The 23,332-nt window shown below is 37.6% G+C and overlaps 1 protein-coding gene across 1 annotated transcript; it reads right to left on the bottom strand.

Annotated features, from left to right (window-relative positions):
- Positions 1 to 4,357: 4,357 nt before the first annotated feature.
- Positions 4,358 to 16,591, bottom strand: LOC149813397 (serine/threonine-protein kinase PCRK1-like). The gene is made up of 4 exons (XM_089991842.1): positions 15,325 to 16,591; positions 12,975 to 13,235; positions 5,690 to 5,812; positions 4,358 to 5,162 (listed from the first exon to the last, which is right to left on the bottom strand). The coding sequence occupies exons 1-4, from the start codon at positions 15,712 to 15,714 to the stop codon at positions 4,644 to 4,646; spliced, it is 1,293 nt and encodes a 430-aa protein (XP_089847968.1). The 5' UTR covers positions 15,715 to 16,591; the 3' UTR covers positions 4,358 to 4,643.
- Positions 16,592 to 23,332: the final 6,741 nt, after the last annotated feature.

The following is a 23,332-nucleotide window of genomic DNA, read 5'->3' as shown; positions in this document are numbered from 1 at the left end:
ATTTCTAGCCACAATGATATTGCTCAATATGTAAAGAAACACACTTTCCTAATTACTCTGCACGGTCACCAAAATCTCTCTAACATCCCATAAAACATATTTAAGTGTCAAGTGTGGCCTGACCAGGAATTGCCCCTTTGGATGATAATAATCAAAAGGACGTCCAAGAAGATGGACTCCATCAAGAAGATACCCAAGATGGAGTCCCACATCCAAGAGGAGTCTCACGTCAGGTTCGGTTTTCGTCGGGTCATGAAAACGGAATCCCAATCCCAAACCTGGATAATTTAAAAAATATATATTAAAAATACATATAAAATACTTGGGTCGGGTCGAGTACCTGGCAAAAATCATGACCCAAACTTGGGTTGGGTTGGGCGGGGTTCAGGTCAATCTGAATATTATTTGGGTCGGCAATTTGCATGCCCATACCCGGGAATTCAGGTTCGGGTCTGGTTGGGTGCCCAATACGAACCCGACCCATTGACAGCCCTAGCTACGTCAAAAGGACACACCATTTTGAGGTTGTGTCCCTGATGACACGAGTAGACACACTCAGACATGGACAACGATATAAATGGCATTATTTTAATCATTTTGTAATAATGGTTTTTAATACTTTTTATATTTTTTACTAAAACGCACATTTTTACTATTCAATTATCAAGAAAATAGCTTTTAATTGATTAAAAGAATTAAAAAAAGTTTCCTCATATCCTATTTTCTGAAAATTTTCAAACTTGTGAGTCAAACTCTTGTCGCGTGTCCATGAATCTTTGTGACAGAATGTATGATTAATTCAAGAACAATTTATAGCCGGCGATGATGTGGATCAAGTTTTGGCATATTTAGAACTTTGGAGGGATGCCACATGGGGCTTCTTTGCAGCCCTAGTCCACCATTTTCATTGTTGCCATCATTTTTTTTGTATTTCTTTTGATAACGAGAAACCCTCGCGGAAGCAAGGAAAACTCCGGGTGGGGGCTTCATGTCCACCCTGCCTTATGTGACCCAGTGGCGGAGCCAGAAGTTTTTTGTTGGGTGGGCAGACTTCGGGTCCCGAGGACAATGCTATGGTCTTGAAGGACGATCCATTTATTCGGACCAGTGGCGGAGCCAGAAATTTTTTGCCCACCCATCGTCAGAAGAAAATTTGGTTGTGCGTGATAGATCTGACATGCTCTTCTAGAAGCGGCCTCCCTGGCCGGAGAAGGCGATGGCCATCAAGTTGATGGTACCATCTGGTTTCATCACTCTGAGGGCCTTCATGGCATCGGCCTGCCCGTGGTCAGGATACAACACACTTTCAATCCCTCTTTTCCTCCATTTAGTGAAGCAAGCATAGTGTTTTGCATGGCACCCATAACCAGATTTAGGTTCCAGTCATCCATATCGCCATTCCTGTGATTAGGACCTCACCGATGCAAGTTGTTTTCATCAAATTGGACCCTGTGTATGTGATCTACATCATCCATTTAGTGAAGATCGGCATTTGAATAGACAGAATTTGACTTATGTGCAGGACTTTTTGCTGATTCAAAAATCAATAACCGTCAAAATAAATTGAAAATCATGTTTTTTTTTTGTTAAAGAACACTATCAAAAGATTGATTTCTATCAAATCAACTGTGTTGAACCCATCGATAGGGCCAGATTGATCAAAACAACTTAGTACCAATGAGATCCCAGAGGGAGTTATGACCACAGAGGATGATACAGGGATGAGTAGAGACGGGGTCCCCATAAACGTAGGTTACATGGTTTCACAAAGAACAAATGACAAAAGAAGAAGCTGGGGGAAAACATACAGATCTTAGTTGAATATTCACAAGAGAGAACTCCAACTCCCACGAACTAATAACCCGTCTCTTCTGCAGTTTTTACACAGTTCAATAAGGTAAAAAAATTAAAGGAAAAGATTAGCACTACCATCGTCAGAAGAAAACACACATGGACGCATATTCTTTCTTTAACATCGTCAGAAGAAAATTTTTTTTCCTATTTCTAATTCTAGGGTCCCACCCCTGGCTCCGCCAGTGATGTGACCCACCTCTAAAAGCTACAGATACACTCGTGCGCCAGTAGGGTTTGATCCGCTGTCTTCATCTCAGCACCCTCACAACCACCACGCGAGCTAGTAACCCCTGTGGTGGTCATTTCCTTTGTTTTTGTTTTTTTGAAAGGCAAGCTGGGGTTAGGCAGACCCCTCTACCAGTTATCATTCAATCGTACCACTGGGGTTTGAACTTGCAACGTCCCACCACAAGGAGATATGCACTAACAGCTCCTACCAACCATGTGGAGCCCCTGTTGGTATTTCCTTTGTATTTGAAAGGGTTTCTGTGGGACTTACAGGGATTCTCATTCAAGTTTAGGTTTATGGCTCTCTCTTGAGGGTAATTAAGCAACAATAGAAGATGGGAAGGTCGAACTAGTATCTCGAGCCGTGAGAGAGCATTGAAGGCCACCATACGTCATTGTGATTTTCGAGTCAGAGATAGTGTGTTCTGTTTTGAATTTTCTTTAGAAAGATGGGACTGTGTAATGTGGAAAGATAAACTTCCTGATTGGCGATTTGATTCTCAACCACAATAGGTGATGTCTACTGTTGGTATAGGTGGGAGCCTTAATCTCCCAGCTTGGTTATAAAAAAAGCAACAATAAAAGAGGGCCAAACTCATCCGATTTGGTGGTCATACAGCTAAGTAATGGAAAATGTCATCAGATTTGACCAAACGGGGGCTCCGCTTGGTTGGCAGGAGCAGTTAGTGCACTCACTTTGTGTTGGTACGTTTCAAGTTCAAAACCCAATGGTATGAGTTGTATCACTGGTGGGGGGTCTGCCTACAACCCCACTTTGCCTATAAAAAAAAATGCTATCAGATTTATGTGTGAGATATGCTGGGAAACGGGGAACTTGGGATTGTTGATGACATATGCTGGAAAATTAAAAACAAGGTGAAATAGGAGGACGATCTATAAGAAAGTGAGATCAAAACTTATTTGATTTTATTAAATTTTATATTTTGTGTTCCTATTTCAATTAACCACAAATCAATAGTAACATCCAGAAAAGTCGGTCATGATCCCAAAAGGTCAATTACAAATTGCGGCTTCAAGTCAACAGACATAGTAGCCTTTCAAATGACAGATCTTGGTGCTCAAACATCAGAACGATGTGAAAGTTATTTCATTGAATTCATCTCTCTCTAAACTTTATTGGCCGGGTCTTTTACAAGTGAATCTTAAATTATGATATTCATGGCCAAAATAATTTGAAAATTTTGCTGTTGATTTTCGAATTTACCTCATATATTATGTATATTTATCTTTTATAACTAGAATATTGTTGTTCAAGAATCTAATTTATAGGATTTTTATGATCTGTTCGATGCATAAACTCATGCTTAAAATCTAAGTTTGATTTTTTTTTCAAAATCATTAAACAAACTTAGTGTCAGATTCTTGACCGAATATATCTATATATTTCAATAACTTCATGCTTATTTCATAAATCATTATTTAATAATTTTATTTTATATTTAATTTTCAATAATTTTGTCATGAAATTATTAAATATTGTTAATTTTCACATACATTCTTGTCATTATTATATTTTTTTATTAATTTTAAATTATCAAACCCGTAGCTTTCCTACCCAAAAAGGCACCTATTTAATAATTTAAAAACTTTTGTAGCTTTTTAATTAGTTTTTTCCATCTTATTTCTTGATCCTTAATTGATGAAAGTTCTTTTTAAGTTAACTAATTTGATTTAATATATCTAGAAACCTGTTTAAAAAGATTTAAAACTAAGTTTCAGTGATCTGGTTAAACATGAATACTTTGTTTTAAGTTTCCAAATTTTGTCAGGATCCAACTAAAATGTCCGATTCTGCTAAATTAAGATAGTTTAATCTAATTTATCAAATAAATAATTATTTTAAAATGCTAATCTAAATCTAAATCCTGGTTGGTTTCTGACTACCTATCTTTACATAAACAATAAAATAATTTTGTATATAATTTGATCTACCACAAGTGTACAACCAATGATTGGAAGTGGTGAATGTTGAAAATATATTATTTGTTTTGAGTCGTACCGATACATATTACGTTATCTAAACATTCTTATGCCAACATGGACTTTTCATGTAAAATAATTGGTCGGGCGATCCTCATTAAAAATCCAAGGCATGAAAAAAAAAGGGCTCTCAACTTACATACTTTTGTAGTTTAAGATAGTCAGTGCACCCTCTTTGGTAAGTTTATTTGTAGTATTTTCAACGAAATTCAAGTCTGTTTGCCTCTAGACATTCTCTTCAAACACACAGGAGAGAGAGAGAGAGAGAGAGAGAGACTTCAAGGTTCTATTCCATATACAAAATGCACACATCTTTCAGGTAGGCTTGGCCCCCACTGGAGTGAACAGAGCAGATTAATCTCCATTCAAGTAGGATACTAAAGCCTCCAATTAGTTGCTTGCCTACTCTAGGCACAAAAATGCATACATGCAAATAAATGCAAATGCAAAATACGTATACACATATACATATAGATCATCTTCTGTTATCTTAAAATACAAATTATTAAACTTTTCCAAACCTTTGAATATGACAGCAGGAACTGGCAGCTGTGAAGATATCAAGACCATATCAACTTTGGTGTCCATCCACACAACACTGATCGCCCATTTTCCATGGTTCTTGCATCCAAAACCTTCTTTGATTCGGTATTTTCAGTAGAGGATTCAGATTCATGGCCATTCACTGAGAAATTCTTAAGGCCACTTTGAGGGTTCCCCATTTCTGCTGCTTCAATAATTTGCTCGATCATCTCCAACACTTCACTCATCTTCGGACGTGTTCTTGGTTGTCTGATCAAGCATTTGTTTGCCACAGCTGCAAGCTTCTGAGCAGACTTCAGTGAGTGTTGTCCATTGAGTCTTGGATCAATGATCGTATAGAACTTTTTGCTGTCTGATATGTATGGCCTGATCCATTCTAAGAGCTTTTGCTCACTTTTTGGTCGATTCCTTTCTACAGGGCGTCTCCCTGTTATGAGTTCATAAAGTACGACACCAAAGCTCCATATATCACTCTTGGCTGTGAGGTGGCCAGTTTGAATATACTCTGGAGCAGCATAGCCAATGGTCCCAACGACCTGTAAGAGAAAGAAAAAGCTGAAGGAACTATTGCATCAATTTATGATGTGGACCTGACAATGTAAAAATAGCTGCAATGTCTGCCGCGCAACCACATGAAATGCAGGGCTTACAAGAGTCGTGCTAGCAAGTACATGTTAACTATTGCACCAAGGCACGAATAAATGATAAATAAATGAAGGAATTACAAAATGGAGATATTTCATGCATTTCTGAGACAACAAAGTTCAGCTTTTAACTGCATATGCGTGTGGAAGGAAGAAAGTAATTGAATATTGTGTATCAAATTTCTCATGATCAACAAGTGAACTGAATAAGTGGTAAAAAAATAATGAGCTATGCTGATCTCAAAAATAGCATTAACCTGCAAAAGTGCATTTGAATCAGTTCACATTTGAAGCCATTAGCACTCCATAGATGCAGAAAACTAACATAGGCGGTGCTGCTAATCTCAAATTTATACCTTATCTGAAAAGTAAAATAGAGAATCAAGTCGCAGATTCTAAAAGCATCAAGGGATCCTTACCGCTGTTGAAACATGACTAAGCCCTTCTCCAGGCCCTTGCCTGGCCAACCCAAAGTCTGACAACTTTGCATTCCATTGCTCATCTAATAGGATATTGGAAGTCTTGAAATCACGAAAGATAATCTGTATTGGCAAGATAAAACTTGAGTTATGACCAAAATACCAGTACTGTCTGATTTCAGACCAAGAGGCAGTTCTAACATGTATAGTTTCATCTTAATACATATCAAAGGTAATCTCCCTTTTTTGTTTCTCAAAAGAAGTACATCAATCGATAGCCCTTGGTGATGAGTCACAATATGAAACAAGACAGAGGAAAGAAGCAAAGCAAAAGAAAACTAAGTAGTCAATCAAAAAGCAAACAAAACAGACAATGTTGCACCAGCTATGAAAGGTCAATGTTTTGCTGTTTCAGCTGCACCCAAGTGAAAACTTTGCACTGCAGTTAAAGTTAGTAGGCGTCCATTGCCCTGAAATATCCTATGATTATGTCCCAACCATATCAGCCAAAAAGTTTAAGGAGCCACCACCTCCATATTTTACATCAGTTCTTATCCCTCTTCCTCGTACCTGGAGGTGGTGGTTCTCCGTTGGCCTTTGGAGAGGAGATGCTAGTTGTCATGGCCTTGACCATCAAATTACTGCATGCAGATTCCCTTCTATTTGTTCAAATAGGTGGCTACTTTTATCCATAACTTATTAGCCTTCTTTGTTTTCTGATGTTTACTTACTGTAGAAAAGGGTTATTTTAGTCAATTTAAGTTTTATGTACATCATTACATAATCATAAACTTGCTGAATGATTGAAACATTAATTTGCCAGACCACACTTGAAGCCCTTTTTTCTTATTGCTCTTCTTTCCGTTTGTCTTGCAAATTCATTACTTTCTTATTCCTTCCCTTTCATTCCTCCCACATATCAGCATTTTAGATGACCAGCTCTCCTCTCTCCAATAACATACACTACAGTCTATAGAGCAACTCCCACATAGTAAAATAGCCATCTCGATTCTCCACAACCAATTTCCACTTCTTACTGTGAAAATACCTCAAAAAAGAGATAAAGTGTGCGATAAGCACACCACCACCAATGTGCACAAATGCACAAGAACACTTAGAACAAATGTACACAAAGGTACAATAAAGAAACTCAAATGCACAAAGGCATACAAAATATAAAGAATTTTATTAAGAAGAATGGAGAACAAAAGCTCCAAGAAGTGAAGATTACAAAGGGGGAACTCCCCTATTTATAAGAGGAAAAGGAGCCTTGGAGGGGCTCCACTAGCTGTTGGAGCCCCTCCAACGGTTAGAATTCTAACCGTTGGAGAGGCTCAACAGCTAGTGTTGAGCCCTCCAAGGTTGACTTTGAGTCAACAAAAAGAATAAAGACAAAAAAGGGAAAAGAAAAAAGAAAAGAAGAAAAGTAAAAAAGCAAAAAGAATTACAACATATTCATAATTATGAATATGCGCAAAATGAAGAGAAAAGACTAAAATACCCTTGCGGGTTTTACAAAAAAGAAACATATATATTTACATATATATATATAGATAGATACATATACATATATACGTGATGTATATATGTATATGTATCTCTCTCTCTCTCTCTCTCTCTCTCTCTATATATATATATATATATATATATATATATGTAAATATTTACATAAAGAGAGATACATTTTAACACCCTCCCTCAAACTTAGGGCACAATGACCGAAAGTTTGCTAAGGAGAAAGTTGAATCTTGGAGAACAAAGCTTCTTGGTGAAGAAATCTGCCAACTGATATTCTGACGTTACATAAGGAAGATCGATGACTTTTTGTAAATATGCCTCTCGGACATAATGACAGTCCATCTCAATATGCTTTGTCCGCTCATGAAACGTGTGATTCTTAGCAATATAGATTGCACTCTTATTATCACAACATAACTTTGTGGGTTCTTGAATTGTAATCCCCATGTCTTGCAGCAACTGATGAATCCAGACAATCTCCATAGTTGTAGATGTCATGGCTCGATATTCTGCTTCGGTGGATGATAGAGACACCTTTTGTTGTTTCTTACATCTCCATGAGATCAGGGATTCACCTAAAAAAATGCAAAAGTCTGTAGTAGAGTGACGATTATTTGGGTCACCTCCCCAATCAGAGTCAGTATATGCAATTAAATTTAACTCAGAAGATGAGGAAAGGAAAACTCCCTTGTTTAAAGTTCCCTTTATGTATCTGACAACTCGGAGAATGGCACTCATATGAACGGATGTAGGAGCATGCTGAAATTGGCTTGCAGTATGCACGGCATGAGAGATGTTCGGCCTTGTGATGCTAAGATACATTAGAGATCCCACAAGTTGCCGGTAGGGGGTAGGATCCTCCAAAGGTTTTCCATCATCGATCTTCATTTTTGATCCCACAATTTCTGGGGTCTCACAGATTTTATCATCAGTAATACCTGATCTGTCAAGAATCTCACAGGCAAGTTTAGTTTGAGACAAAAAATAGTCTCTATGAGAGTAGGCTACCTCGATACCAAGAAAGTAAGTCAGATACCCCAGGTCTGACATTTCAAACTTTTCTTTTAAAGTGGTTTTAATGTTTCTGATGCCCTTTATGTCACTACCTGTTATCAACATATCATCAACATACAATAGTAAAATCACAATTCCTGCATCAGACTTTTTGACGAACAAAGCAGTGTCAGTGTAGCATGAGGAAAAACCATTTTGAACCATTACATCATTAAATCGATCATACCAAGCCTTAGGGGCTTGTTTTAAACCATAAAGCGCTTTTTACAATCGAAGAACTTTTCCCTTTGGTACGTTCATACCAGGAGGAGCATCCATGTAGACTTCTTCATTAAGGTCCCCATTTAGAAATGCATTTTTAACATCCATTTAATAAATATTTCATTTTTTAATAGATGCAATGGTGATCAAACACCTTACAGTAACCATTCGTGCAACAGGAGCAAAGGTTTTTTCGTAATCGATGCCGTATTCTTGACTATATCCTTTTGCGACAAGACGGGCTTTATATCTTTCGAGAGTGTCATCACTCTTGGTTTTGATTTTAAAAACCCATCTACATCCTATTGTTTTCTTTCCTTCTGGGAGACATTGAAAAACCCACGTTTTGGCTTTGTTGAGGGCTCTAAGTTCGTTGTCCATGGCATCCCTCCACTCTATCATTTCCTTAGCTTCTTTAAAATTTCTAGGTTCTTGATATGAGTGAATGGCACTAAGACATGCCCTATGCTTTGGAGAAAAAGACTCATAGGATATAAATCTAGAAGGATTTTTCCTAGATCCTTCAGTTCTTCGAGAGTTGTTGGAAGATTCACTAAGGTCACTATATTTCTCTATTGCACTTCTAAAAGTGCTTTTATCTCTATGTGTATAGGTAATTGGTTCATTTATCATTTCTTCTTCATCATGAATGGTTTGAGAAATACTTTCACTTATATCCTCATTCTCATTTAATTCATCTTCGCTAAAAAAATCTTCATTTCTAGATAATAGTTCAAACAAAAAAGAATAATCGGCATTATCTTCATGAGTTTTGTGTTCTTCAAAACCACTTATGTTTTCTAAAAAGGTTACATTTCTTGAAACATATAGTTTATCATTCTTAATATCATAACACCTAAAACCTTTTTGGGTTTCCGAATATCCTAAAAACGCACAAGGAATAGCTTTGGGAGATAATTTATCATTCTTATCAGTGAGAACAAAACATTTACAACAAAAAATTCTTAATCTATTGTAATCGGGTTCTTTTTTATACAAGATTTCATATGGAGATATTTGATTCAAGTTTTTGGATGGAAGTCGGTTGATGAGATAAACCGATGCAAGAGCCGCTTCGGCCCAAAATCTTTTTGGAATTTTTTGAGAAATTAGCAAAGTTCTTGTAGTTTCAATTATGTGTCTATGTTTTCGTTCGGCCAACCCATTTTGTTGAGGAGTTTTGGGACAAGACCTTTGATGAACAATCCCATTATTTTCAATATAACTTTTGAAATCATTTGAGAGATATTCTCCCCCGGAATCGGTTCTAAGAATTTGTAATTTACTATTGAATTGATTTTGTATTAACATGTGAAAAACCTTAAAAGTAGAGAAAACCTCATGTTTATGTTTGAGGAAGTATATCCAACTATACCTTGAGAAATCATCCATATAAATAACATAATACAAAAAGCCTCCCTTAGACACAACGGGTGCCGGTCCTCAAACATCCGAATGCACAATTTCAAAAGGCTTAGTTGAAAACATAGTTCTTTGTCCAAAAGGTAAGCTTCTCATTTTACCAATAATACAATCATTACAACTGAAATTGTCTTTACATAAAGTTTTAGCAAAATGTAAATAAGAAAGCTTGACAATATTTGGATGCCCAAGGCGTTTATGCCAAACATTTATATCTTTATGTTGGGCAACATTACAAAAAGAGGTTTTTGGAATTTGAAGAAATTCCATGAGATAAAGATCTCTCTTCCTAGAGCCTTCCCCAATCAACTTCCCGGACCGGCGATCCTGTATCTAACATTTATTTGATGAGAATTTGATATCACACCCATGATCCGATAGTTGAGAGACGGAAAGCAAATTTAAATTTAGTTTTGGTATAAATCTAACTTTAGGGATAGAAAAACCTTGTCTTTCAAAATCACCAATTCCTTTTATTTCAAGAGAAGCCCCATCCGCGGTAGAGACAAAAGAGGGTGACAAATTTTTTGAATATTTAGAAAGTGCAAAAACATTTGGAGTCATATGAAAGGAGGCACCCGAGTTTAAGAGCCAAAGAAACTTACCGGGAGGAGAGAAGGTGGTCATGGCGGCTCCGGAAACGGATCCCTTGAGGAGAGGTTGAAGAGCTTCCATGATTTGATTGAGAGACAAAGTAGCATGGTTGGAAGTTGATGGACCTTCCTCCTTGGTTGATTGGAAAGTAGTAGACATAGCCACCATCTTCTTCCATTTAGGGCATACCGGTTTAATGTGACCCGGTTCTTTGCAAAAATGGCATATGATCTTACTAATATCTCTTCTTCCATAATGCCCACCATTTTCTCTTCCTCCTTGATTTTTGTTAAAATGAGGGGGTTTATAGGTTTTAACATTATTCCCCGGTCTTGAGACGGCATAAGCACCCTCATCCTCATCTTTAGAGGGAACGGCCAACACACTTAGATTGGTTTTATTCATTCCCAATCTAGTTTCTTCACCACTTAATTTGGTAAGCACATCTTCCAATGGAGGAGAAGAGAAAGAAGACAAGAGAGAGGATCTAGTTTGTTCAAACTCGGGTCTAAGCCCATTTAAAAAGTTAAAGAAACGATCATCTTCTAATTGTTTGGCCCTTAATTCAATAGCCTCACCACTCCATTTAGGTTCTTGGAGGGCAAGCTCATCCCAAATAGTGGATAACTCGGCGAAATACTCTCTAACGGACATTTCTCCTTGTTGAAGAGTTAAAGCCTTCTTTTGGAGATAGTATTTATGGGATAAATCTCTTGAGGTATACATTCTTTCAAGATATTCTCATACTTGATATGCCTTTTTGAACTTTAGAATGTTGGCATTAATTTTGGTCTCAACCGAAGAGAAGAACCATGAGAGAATTTTGTAATTTTTCATTTCCCACTCTTCATGCTTCTTATTGTAATCTTCAAAAGCCTTTTCTCTTTCTTCTCCCTCAAGAACCTTGATCTTCCCTCTCTCAAGGGTAGTAATTTTTGGTTCGGGTTCAGGAATAGTTCCTTGAACATATCCCCAAAGACCCTTACCTTTTATATGGGCCTCCATATTCCCGGCCCATACATGATAGTTCGTTCCATTCAATTTGAAGCCAAGAGAGAAGTGAGAATCCTTTTCGCCCATTAGAGAGGATACAAAGAGAAATAAATGCGTACCACAATGCGAAACGAGCCTCTTCTTGATGTAGGAAGCTTCTAAAATATAGAATGAAGAGCCGAGTCTTCACTCCAACCACCACAACTTAATGGCACGCTTTTAGAGGTACTCCAACGAAGAGAGAAAAGAGCACGATCTTCTTTTCCTTTAAGCCTAGCTCTGATACCATGTGAAAATACCTCAAAAAAAAGATAAAGTGTGCGATAAGCACAACACCACCAATGTGCACAAATGCACAAGAACACTTAGAACAAATGTACACAAAGGTACAATAAAGAAACTCAAATGCACAAAGGCATACAAAATATAAAGAATTTTATTAAGAAGAATGGAGAACAAAAGCTCCAAGAAGTGAAGATTACAAAGAGGGAACTCCCCTATTTATAAGAGGAAAAGGAGCCTTGGAGGGGCTCCACTAGCTGTTGGAGCCCCTCCAACGGTTAGAATTCTAACCGTTGGAGAGGCTCAACAGCTAGTGTTGAGCCCTCCAAGGTTGACTTTGAGTCAACGAAAAGAATAAAGACAAAAAAGGGAAAAGAAAAAAGAAAAGAAGAAAAGTAAAAAAGCAAAAAGAATTACAACATATTCATAATTATGAATATGCGCAAAATGAAGAGAAAAGACTAAAATACCCTTGCGGGTTTTACAAAAAAAAAACATATATATTTACATATATATATATATATAGATAGATACATATACATATATACGTGATGTATATATGTATATGTATCTCTCTTTATATATATATGTAAATATTTACATAAAGAGAGATACATTTTAACACTTACCTACATGTGAAATCTACATAACACAAGTGATTTTAAGTCATTGATCCCATTATGAAGCCTTAGAATTTCAAGCAAGTAAAGAGCACAGCACCAGGAAAACAGATTGCAAAGATATTCCATAAAGTAGAGATCTGTTTTCCAGCCCGACTCATGACTTGGTTTAAAAGCCAAAAAAAAACTCATTAAATTGCATTAGATAAATTTTATAATCAGAAACGATCTCAAACAAAAGTACTTCTGCTTGCAATTATTTGCAAGGATTCTCTTGCAAAAACCACTCCAAAGACAAGATAATACCGAAGCTCACTTCAAATTTACCCAAAGATAAAATACGTTAAGGGTTACGGATGGCTCACAATGTAAATATTTCTATTCCATGTTGTTGCCTCATTTTAATTCCAAAGGAACCAAACAAAAATAGGCCCAGTTAATAAATTGTATGTGTTACAAATGAGAATTAGACAGAGACCATTTCATGATATGACATGATGTAATCTACAAGACAGGTCTATAGAGGAAAATATGATCAGCATCTAGATATGAAACATACTGAAGAAAAAGAAACAAAATACCTGAAAATCCATCTCTTCATGCAGGTAAGTTAAACCACGAGCTGCACCCAATGCTATTCTCAACCGTGTTGACCATGGAAGTGTTCTAGATGAACGTGGTGATAAGTGGTCATCAACACTTCCGTTTGGCATAAATTCATAAACAAGAAGACGCTGGATTCCTCTTTCATCATCTTCAGCACAATAACCCACTAATTTGACAAGATTTGGATGCTCAACCACTCCAAGTACATTCACTTCAGTTACCCATTCCTTGTGGCCCTGAGAAATGAACAAAATAAAAAGATAAATTAGAGATAATAACCAACTATTAAATTAAGTAGAGAGCATTTATTCAGAAATCCACAATTTTTATTACAAAGGTTGGAAACCTATTATTAATTTGAAAGGAGACAACTCATTTAAAAGAAGGAAAGCAATCCATTCAAGTTTCCGTATGGAAAAAAAATCCATTCAAGTTTCAAGCATGGGCCTAATTAAAAGCTCAAGAGAATTCAATCATGGTAGTTCTTAGTTTGAAACGTTCTTGCCTTTCAGTTGTCTAATTTCATGCATCCCAATTGATTTATGGAATGTGTATATGACATGGATAGGCTAAGAAAGTATGCATAAGTATAATAGTACCATGTAGCATGTTGGATATTCTGATCAATTTGTGATAGTAAAGAAGCCTGGCATGGACAGGCTAGAAATACAGGTATGGTTTTAATTAGTTGAACCAATTGTTTTTAAGTGTAACACTAACTAAAATTAGCAAGTCCATTGAGATTATGATCTTGAAATACAAAGTAGACCTGACTTCCAGACAACTGACTGCAGGTTCATAGAGATTTTTTTTTGGGGATTGGCAAGATGGGGTTACGCAGAACTTAACCAGTTTACAGAGTGATTACATCATTCTTCTCAGGAAACCAGTCTGGAGGTTTATCCTTCCAGATTCTGTCAGTGTGAATGATCGCCATAGACATCAATCGGATTAAATCGAAAATTGATCTGCATATACTCTATTCATAACAACAATTACTTTTTTCACGAATCAACCATCACTTCCCTCATGATCTTGTAGATTGAAGTCAATCCTCCATCCGTCTTGTCTCAAACTATAGAGGTCTGCAATCATTCAAATTTCAAAAATTTTGCACTTGATACTACTAGGTTGTGGTACTGTTCAACATTGATCACACTGGACTAACTTCTAAATAATGAAAAAGCAGAAGTTACTTCATATTATGTCTTTAAACAACATCAAAAACTATCAAAAACCATCAAAAACATATCCTCTAAGCACTTAGCCACTTCAAGAAGAGGCCTCGCCTCAGGATGAAATGGAGAAAGTTACTTTTTTTTCCTCTGATAACATGTGAAAGTAGAGAAGTAGGCTCGAACCCATGACCTCAGCAATAGAGAAGGTTTTTAACAGGGAGAAATATTTATTATGGAAGCTTCAGATGTGATTTATGAGGAAAAAGAAGAAAATGAATGAGCAATTAGTATTTTATAAGAATTAACAAAGTGCAAACAATAGAAATAACAGATAAACTTTCTTGGATAGAAATATCAACACTTTACCAGCTGATGGTGTTACAACTCATCAGGTGGAAGCAGTACACAGGTAAATAAAAAGAATCAAGAAGCAACTCTGAAATTTCCAACAGAATCAAGGAACAAAAAAAACCAAGACGAAAAGTCAAAGATAAGGTCTAATCAGAAACCACAAGAGCATAGCAAGAAGAAAGCAGAGCACAATAAGATCACATGAAGAGATTTTTTACTCTGTCTTCCTCATTAGCTTAGGTCAAGAACATAAGACCGAATATTTATTTATTTATTTTTTGAAAGGCAAGCTGGGGTTAGGCAGACCCCTGCCAGTTATACAACGCTACCATTGGGATTCGAACTTGCAACGTCCCAACACAAAGGTGACGTGCACTAGCTGCTCCTACCAGACAAGCGGAGCCCCCGTTGGTACAGAGTATTTATTTATGTTGCAACATAAACTGACCATGAAACTGCATCTTTGTTTCGTTTGAAGTTAAATAAAATTGAAATTCCAGAAGGTGAGCATCATTGGCAATTGAAGAAGCAAACCCATGCCATAGTTTAACAACAGAACTTGAGGCAGCATTCCACAATAACAATATTGAGGTTATGAATAATAGACCCACAAATTGATCAGATAAACAAACACTATTCACACAAAACACAAAAATATTGATCAAAATTTCAACATAAATAAGCTATTCATATGATTATTTTGTTGGAATACAGACCAAGAACCCATTTCTTTAAATTTTTGAAACGTCAAAGTGAACAAAAATCAGACGCAAAATAAAAGTGAAGAAAAAAAAACCTGTACGCCTTTTCTACTCAATTGTTTCACAGCAACTTCAAGTCTTGAATTGGGATCATCCACACTTCGGAGAGTTCCTCTGTACACGCATCCAAATCCTCCTTCTCCTACCATAAGAGACCGACTGAAATTTCTCGTCGCAGCTCTCAGGTCCGAATACGTGAAAACGCGAAGATTACTGCTAGGCCGCTGAGAAAAACTTGGGAACATGCACCTCCCCGAGTATTCGACGCTGATGTCTGAGGCGTTCTGAGAATTGAATTCGGACCCTGATCCCCTCGGTTCATGGTCGGTCGAACTGCCGCTATTGTACTGAGCAGACACCGATGCCGACTTTACACTCCTGGCTTCTTTCTTCCTCTCTTTAGTGGAAAAGTGGAAACACTTCATAGCCCCAAAATTCTAAAATCCAAACCTCCCCCTAAAACGAAAGGACCAGAAAATGCAACAACCACAATATGCAGAATCCAGAATCAGGCCTGCAAATGAATTGCAACAAACCAGCCGACACGAAATCCTAAATTCACCAATCTAAGAACCTCTCTACATATCAAGACTCTGCAAATGAATTGCAACAAACCAACAGACACCAAATCCTAATTTTTCCAATCCTAATAACCTGTCTCCATATGAAGACTCTGACAACAATAAAAGAACACAACTAAGCATTCAAAAACAAAACTCTCTATGGAAAACCAATAATCAATCAAGGAAAGCCTAAAACACCAGAATCCCAACGGTGAATGACAATGAACTGGAAGTCTGGAACACCCACAAACTAAAAACCCTAAAACCGAATTAGCAAACCTCCTGCACACACAGAAAAGGCAGAAGATCCCTCATTTTCCCATACCAATTTTTCCCAACATAAAAAAAAAAAAAATCCAATGTGTTGAATTTTTCAGTGCCCAAAAAAAACGACAACACGGGCAGCTTGAAATTAGCTCACCAACAAAGCAAAATAGAAAAACAAATGTGTTGAAGGAAAGTTAGAAACCTAAGTTCCTAACAAACAAAAGTTAAACAATTAAAAGAGAAAAACATATACAAATAAGAGATAAGAAAATTAAACAAAGGTGACCACGTATGAGGATGTGGGCCTGTTGTTTTTTTGAAAACGAAGTGCTGAACATGAAAAACAGTTGGAGAGTGAGGGAAAAACAGCTGTGACATCCAAGTCAAACTCAAACCAACAAGAACATCAAGAACTTACGCAATGTTTAGCCAGGGTGGGTTGCTTCCCTTCGCTGTTCCTTGTGAGCTACCTGATCATTGCGTGTTGAACTTCCCTTATGAACTAGAGTTGGGTGGTTGGGCTTGGACAGTGACAGCCTCTCTCTCTCTCTCTCTCTCTCTCTCTCTCTCTCTCTCATCGTTTGGGGAGGGAGGGTCGTACCAAAGATGGGGAGTCCAACAGCCTGCAAAGGAAATATATGAAGTTGTTAATGATGGGGCAGAGCACTGCTGATTCTGCGTTCTGTCGCCTGAATTTCGAATCTTCCGTTCGAGCCAGGTCATGGGTGGGGACGGATACGATACTAGGGATGGTAGGGCGGGGTCTCCACCCCTGCCCGGTCTCGAAATTCTGCTTTCAATCCCGAACTAGTTTTGATTTTAACATTAATCCCCGTTTCATGTCATCCTGCTTCAAACGGAACTAAGCGGGGCGGGGCTTAGTTTTTCTTTGGTTCATTGCCATCTCTGAAAAAAAAAAGTAGAATGGTCGAAGGGTTAACCTTACCTACTGAAAAAAGTGAGTAGAAGATTTACTAACCAGAATCGGGATGGAGCTGACAAAGCAGAGCCGGAGAAAGCATAAGTCCATTCCCTCTTTCATCTCTACAAGGGTTTTGATTTTAACCTTTCATCACCGTTTTATGTCCTCCATCCCGGTTCAAATGGAGCAAAGCGGCGCGGGCCCTGTTCAACTTGGTTCAAATACGATACACTGAGAGAGCCGTAATTTTTTTTAGGATAGCCGTAATGTTTGGTAAATAAGTAAAACAATATATTTAGTAAGAAGGATTGGGGTAAAGTTATAGGAAGGTCACGAGATCCAAGCCCATGTTAACGTTTCTTGGAGCAAGGTCGAAGATGGTTGAACATTTCAAGGGTTTTACTAGCCATTCACCTTCTCTCTCTCCTGATAAACCATCGAAAAAACTTCGTTTTTGACTGCAAGATGAGAATAGGTAAACGTCTAGTATGTAACTGCACTGCAAGTACAGCTGTCAATGGGTTGGGCTAGACACGAATCCAATCTATACCAAACCTTATATGGTCAGGGTTTGGTGATAAATAATAAGGTCCAAATAGAATTCAGATCAGACCGGAAGGGTCCAATTAATATATGGAGCCAGATATGGTTTGTGAAATTTCATGCCAGACCCCAGCTCAACCCAAATTCCAATTAAAATCCACAAATTTTCATTATAAAAAAGATAAAAAAAAATAGTATTTTACTAGGTATGGTCAGGGTCTGGTTCATGTAATCTTTATAGGATCTGGGTATGGATCTTTTTTGGTGGGTTTGATTGGACGAATCCAGAGAAGGTACCGACATCTTAAATCAGGTTTGGGTCTGATTCCACCTGGGTCCAAACCAAACCCCACCAGTTGACACTCCTTATGAAACCATAGTTTTCCTGTGATCTGATCATACAGATGTGTTGTGTCTAACATGGTCCAATTTCTATCAATCAGCGCTTGCATTGTATTTTTTTAACAAAAAAATATGATTATTTAAAGTTTAAAACTTTTAGAAATTGTGAGCCGATGATTTTTAAAACACTAAAAAAACTTTGCTTATATTGGAATCAGACAATCCAAAAGTCGATTACCACTAAATTGGTCTTGTATGGTACACCTGTATGGTCAGTTTTAAAATTAAAAATAAAAAAAGAGTGATAGTAGTACTGTTTTTTTCAAAGGCAAGCTGGGGTTAGGCACACCCCCACCAATTATTATTCAATGTATCACTGGGTTTTGAATCTGCAATTGTACTGTTAGTTGTACAAAGAGCAACAGTGATCTCCCCAAAGGGGTTTGGCTTTGTGGAATGGGGCCTAGGATTCAAAGTCTATGGGCATCAGCTCCTTGCACACTAAGCAGAAGCAAAACAACTCACTGGGAGCGAGAGGTGCGATACGGTTTTACGATGCCGGAGAAGCAACCGTAGGTTTGACAGGCACAAGTCCAGCGCAACCAAGTCTCTTAATCCGGGGGTAGTTTCTCAGTTCTTCATGAAAAAATTCCACCTTGTGGTGCTACAAATCAGGGATACTTTTTTTGCATTTAAATCGAAAGAGTGATACTAGTTTCTCTGGATGTAAAATGGTTCAGGTTTGGGTTGAATATCTGACCAAATTTAAATTAGCCAGATACCGTAATGGAATCTATATCGGAATATTAATTTAACTTGGGTTCAGTTGGAGCACTTCCATATTCGAATCTAAATCTGGGTTAGATCCAACTAATGAACAAAATCTGAACTGATGGCATGTTACATGTCTATCAGAATAGGAAATATGGCCAATCGGATTCAGATTCAGTAGTTGATCGAGTCCTCCATATACTTGGCTCGAGTCTTTCGGGTCTTGTGGACTCGAAAGGGTGGTTATTGAATTAGGCTGAGTTGAAGTGGACTCTGACCAACTTAGCCACATTAATTAATCCAATTGACTTGCTGTGGATACAGTTGGTTATACCAAGTGGGAGGAAATGGCCAACAATTAATTTATAGTAAGGCTCATTAAGGAGGCGTTTACATGATGTTGAGACCTTGGTGAAACTAGGTTTTCATCATCAACTTAGGTTACCACTTTAAACCTGGTTTTGTGCACTTTTTAATTAAGTGGTTCTTTCACTAGGGAAAACCTGGTTTATGGAGGCAAGGGAGAAAACCCACATCTCCTAACCCCCTCCACCGACCCATCACCTAGCAGTTTGCCATCTAGCCAATACATCCTGACCGTTTCTTCTGCTATCTATGACTAATTTTTTTGTAGTTATTTTACTTTTCTAGTCTCTTTTTTGGTTCATATCGCCGACTCCAATTGTTTTGGGATGAAGGCGTAGTTGTTGTTGTAGTCTCTTTGTTTAACGGATGCCTTTCTAAGAAAACAGATCAGGTGATCTGCCAAATTACTTTAAGGAAAGTGATTTAGCATCCTCACCGTCCACAAATTACATAAAGACCATGGGGGTCCTCCTGAGATGAAGCAATGGACGGTGTAGATGTCAAATCACTATATTAAAGTAATTTGACCGATCACCTGATCTGCTCTCAAAAATCAGGGGGATGGCATCGTATGATATGAGCATCACTAGCCCAGTCATTTTTCTATCATCAAAGTGGTCAAAAAATGGTCAGAAGCTCTCTTTTTTTTTTGGTGCATGCATGTTTTCTGTTTGCCAACTATTTTCAAAACATACCAATTGGGGCTCCTCTTGTCTGGCAGGAGCAGTTAGTGCACGTCACCTTGTATTGAGAAGTTGCAAGTTCAAACCCCAAATGGTATGGTTGTATAACTGATAGGGGTCTGCTTAACCCCAGCTTTCTTTGTCGGAAAAAAAATATTTTCAAAGCATCAATCAGTGAAAAACTTATTTCTTATAAAAAAATCAGTTTTTTCTAGCCATTTTCTCATCACCCAAAATGACCGAAAGAATCAGCACAATACCAGCCCAGTCATTTTTTTGTTTGATAGGTAGAAAATGTCTTCTATAAAAACAACCCAAAAATGTATTTCATCATTCAAGCAAACAAAAAAATGCAAACACAAGTCTTGACAAACTCAGTTTGTCAAAAACTTGATTTTTATTCAAACTAGGTTTTGCCCTCTGTCATCCGAAGGAGTTCTATCGATTTAGCCTCATTCATTGTCTAAGTGGGACATAAAGCAATGGAATTTTTGTCCGTGCCCGTGCACAATTTCATAATTGTCAGAGTTTTTTTTTACTCGGAGAAACCGCTCCAGGCGCAGAGACCTAACAGCACCGGCTCAGCCTGCCATACTTACGGTCTCTGTCCATGTCAGCGTAAAACTCTAAAGGCTTACCTCTCGACTTCAGGGAGTCACCAAGCTTCGTAGGCTTACGCATGGGGTGATGCCCATGGGATTTGAACCTAGACTACCTGTCAAACGGTCTAGGCCTAATCTCACTACCTCAAACACATTGGGTCTACAATTGTCAGAGTTTTCGCCTTCGTGATATACGGCAATCTAAACATACCTAATTTGCCACATTGTAGCCTATGTAATGTTGACCATTGCCTTTGAAGTGGATAGATACATAGCAGATGTCAAAGCTTATGAAAGAAATCCTTGGACTTTTATCATGAATTATCAATAAACCCACAATTGATTCTTTACAAGTCATGAAATGAGTGTTTTTTAGTAGGGGTGGCAATTTCTGACACGACCCGCCAACCCGCCTCTTAGGCAGGTTCGGGTTGGGCTTAAGCCAACCCGTTTAATAAACGGGTCGACACGTGTAACCCGTTTATTAAACAGGTCGGGTTCGGGTTGGGGGTATGCCAACCCGCCAACCCGGCTGACCCATTTAATAAACGGGTTAGCCGGGTGGGTCAACCCGCCAACCCGTCTGCCCGACCCGTCAACCCGCCAACCCGACCCGTCAACCCGCCTACCTGCCAACCCGATCCGTCAACCCGCCAACCCGACCCGCCAACCTGACCCGCAAACCTGAAAACCCGTTTACCCGACCCAACCCATTTATTAAATGGGTTGGCGGGTCGTGTCGGGTTACCCGTTTATTAAACGGGTGGGGTTCGTGTTTGCCACAGCCGACCCGTTTAATAAACGGGTTGGGTTCGGGTTGAGGTATGCTGGCACACCAAGCCGCCAACCCGACCCGATTGCCACCCCTAGTTTTTAGGTTTTTCAGTGCCTCGTATTCAAGTGGCCATACCCATGTGTATTGCATGAAGAAGGCTTATTTGGAATCACTTGGAAAATACGTGCATACACTAATGCTTAAATTCACTACAAGTTTGGATGGACGTGCATGTCTTTGGTTTGAAAAAATAAAAGTTTGTCTTTTTCTCTCTTCTGTTTTTTTTTTATATAAATTTCATTAGGCCAAGATCTTTTGCTTAAGATGCCACAAACCTAATCATTAGAAATCACTTTCAACCACCAATATCTATAAGAATCAGTTAGAAATATCAGTGGTATTTTGAAATTTTATCATGGTAATTTCAAAAGTCTATGAAATATCAAAAAGCATGTCATAAATCTGAAATACAGTTTGTATCTGAAATATGTCTTAATATTCTTTGTATATTATGTCTATTTTATTTATAAATATTTTTATGCATCACCTATATTACTAATAAAATCTTGTATATGCTGATATTTTCTCAATATTTTTATGAAAAATCATAACTTCTTTTAGTAATAGAATTTTGACAGTTTTTTTTTATTTCCATTGCAGGAACGTGCACCAAACTCAATGTTTTTGTGAAGGGGGTGCGTGTCCATTACGTTCATCACCACTTGGATATTTTAGCTTTATTCTAATAATAAAGAATTAAGGATACAGGAAGTACCAGTGAGGGTGAGAAATATGCTGCATATGTAAATAAACTTAAAAATTTCACTTAGGGGCCAACAATTTGCTACTAATCTAAAATTGGGCTTCACTTTTCTGAAATTCATGATATAGCCTATAGATTTCCTGAAAACTGTCCAATAGGGACTTTAAGGGCATGTTTGATTGCACGTTCCTTGAACGCTGAATGCGGCAGACGTGCGAAATGTGTGTCCACCATGTCCCAAGAATGGTGAAACACCGTTCACGCTCTTAATAAAACAATAATAATAATCGGGGTGGGGTATATCCTGACTCCCCCTCATTCATCTCTCTCCCTCCCTTCTTTTCTCTCTCTATCTCTTTTTTTCTCTCTTTATTTTCCTTTTTCATTCCTTTCTTTCTTTCCTTTCTTTTTTAAATTAGGGTTTGGATTTAAGGTTTCTAAATAGGACTTTTTGATTTAGTGTTTCGAAATAGTCTTTTCAAACTAGAGTTTTGAATTAGGACTTCTTGATTTAGAGTTCTGAATTAGCCTTTTTGTATTAGGGTTTGAATTAGGGGTTTTCAAATTAAGGTTTAGAATTAGAGTTTGAATTAAGGTTTGATTTTATTAGGGCTTTCTATATTTAATTTTTACGTAAAAAACATGAATTTTTATTTGTGTCGAAACAAATGCTGGACAAAGTACAGTTGTTACAAAACAGACAGAACATGTGTTATGTTTGTACTATTCTACTAATATGTCCAATCTTGGACAAACAATCAAACATAACCTAAGTTAGCACTCTTCATCTTGAAAACATGTATATTTTCCGTCACCTCGATTTTCCTTCAGATTGAAAAATACTCATTCATCCTCACGAGAAAGAAAAGGGTAAATATTTTCAACATTTGATTAAGAAGGTTATTATTATAATTTGACTTATCATTTAAACTAAATTAATAGTTAATAGTAAATGTAGGCTTTAGTTTAGAAGTTTCTGGGAAAAGAAAAGCTCATGTTAGAATATTTAAATATGTAACGCCTTTTTTTTGTAGAATCAAGGGCGAAAGATTGACTTTTAAAAGAAATTTTGGAAAAAAAATGCAAAGAAGACTTCTTTTTTGTTTGGTTTAAAGGCGATTGGATTGCGATGGCTCCAGTACAGTGATTGATTTTTATATTTTTAATTAATTGAATGAAATGGAAAGAAGCCTTAAATTTGTCTAAAAAAAAAAAGAGTGGCTAGGGTTAAGGGGTTGGTTTCATAGAGGACCCCACGCCAGAACCCTACCCATGTTGATCCAATAATGTTATCACTAGTCAAATCAGCATCCAGTCTAAGAGCGGACACCGGACCCAACTTGAGATGGATCGGGTTTGGGCTGCCCGTGGAGCCTGAAGCCCATTAAGCTTGTCTAAGTCATGGTAAACCTCGCCCACCTGGCCCGATAAAAATCAGGTCTAAAA

This window comes from Nuphar pumila, chromosome 16, assembly GCF_984573655.1.
Source record: "Nuphar pumila chromosome 16, dmNupPumi1.hap1.1, whole genome shotgun sequence".
Classification (NCBI taxonomy): domain Eukaryota; kingdom Viridiplantae; phylum Streptophyta; class Magnoliopsida; order Nymphaeales; family Nymphaeaceae; genus Nuphar; species Nuphar pumila.
This window is presented reverse-complemented; position numbering and strand designations above follow the sequence as displayed.

Excerpts from the sequence above, each read along its gene's own strand:
- LOC149813397 (XM_089991842.1), bottom strand. The coding sequence starts at position 15,714 with ATGAAGTGTTTCCACTTTTCCACTAAAGAGAGGAAGAAAGAAGCCAGG. Across the intron at positions 13,236-15,324 it reads TGAGTAGAAAAGGCGTACAG|GGCCACAAGGAATGGGTAAC; the intron begins GTTTTTTTTTCT and ends TTCATTTCTCAG. Across the intron at positions 5,813-12,974 it reads ATGAAGAGATGGATTTTCAG|ATTATCTTTCGTGATTTCAA; the intron begins GTATTTTGTTTC and ends TTGCCAATACAG.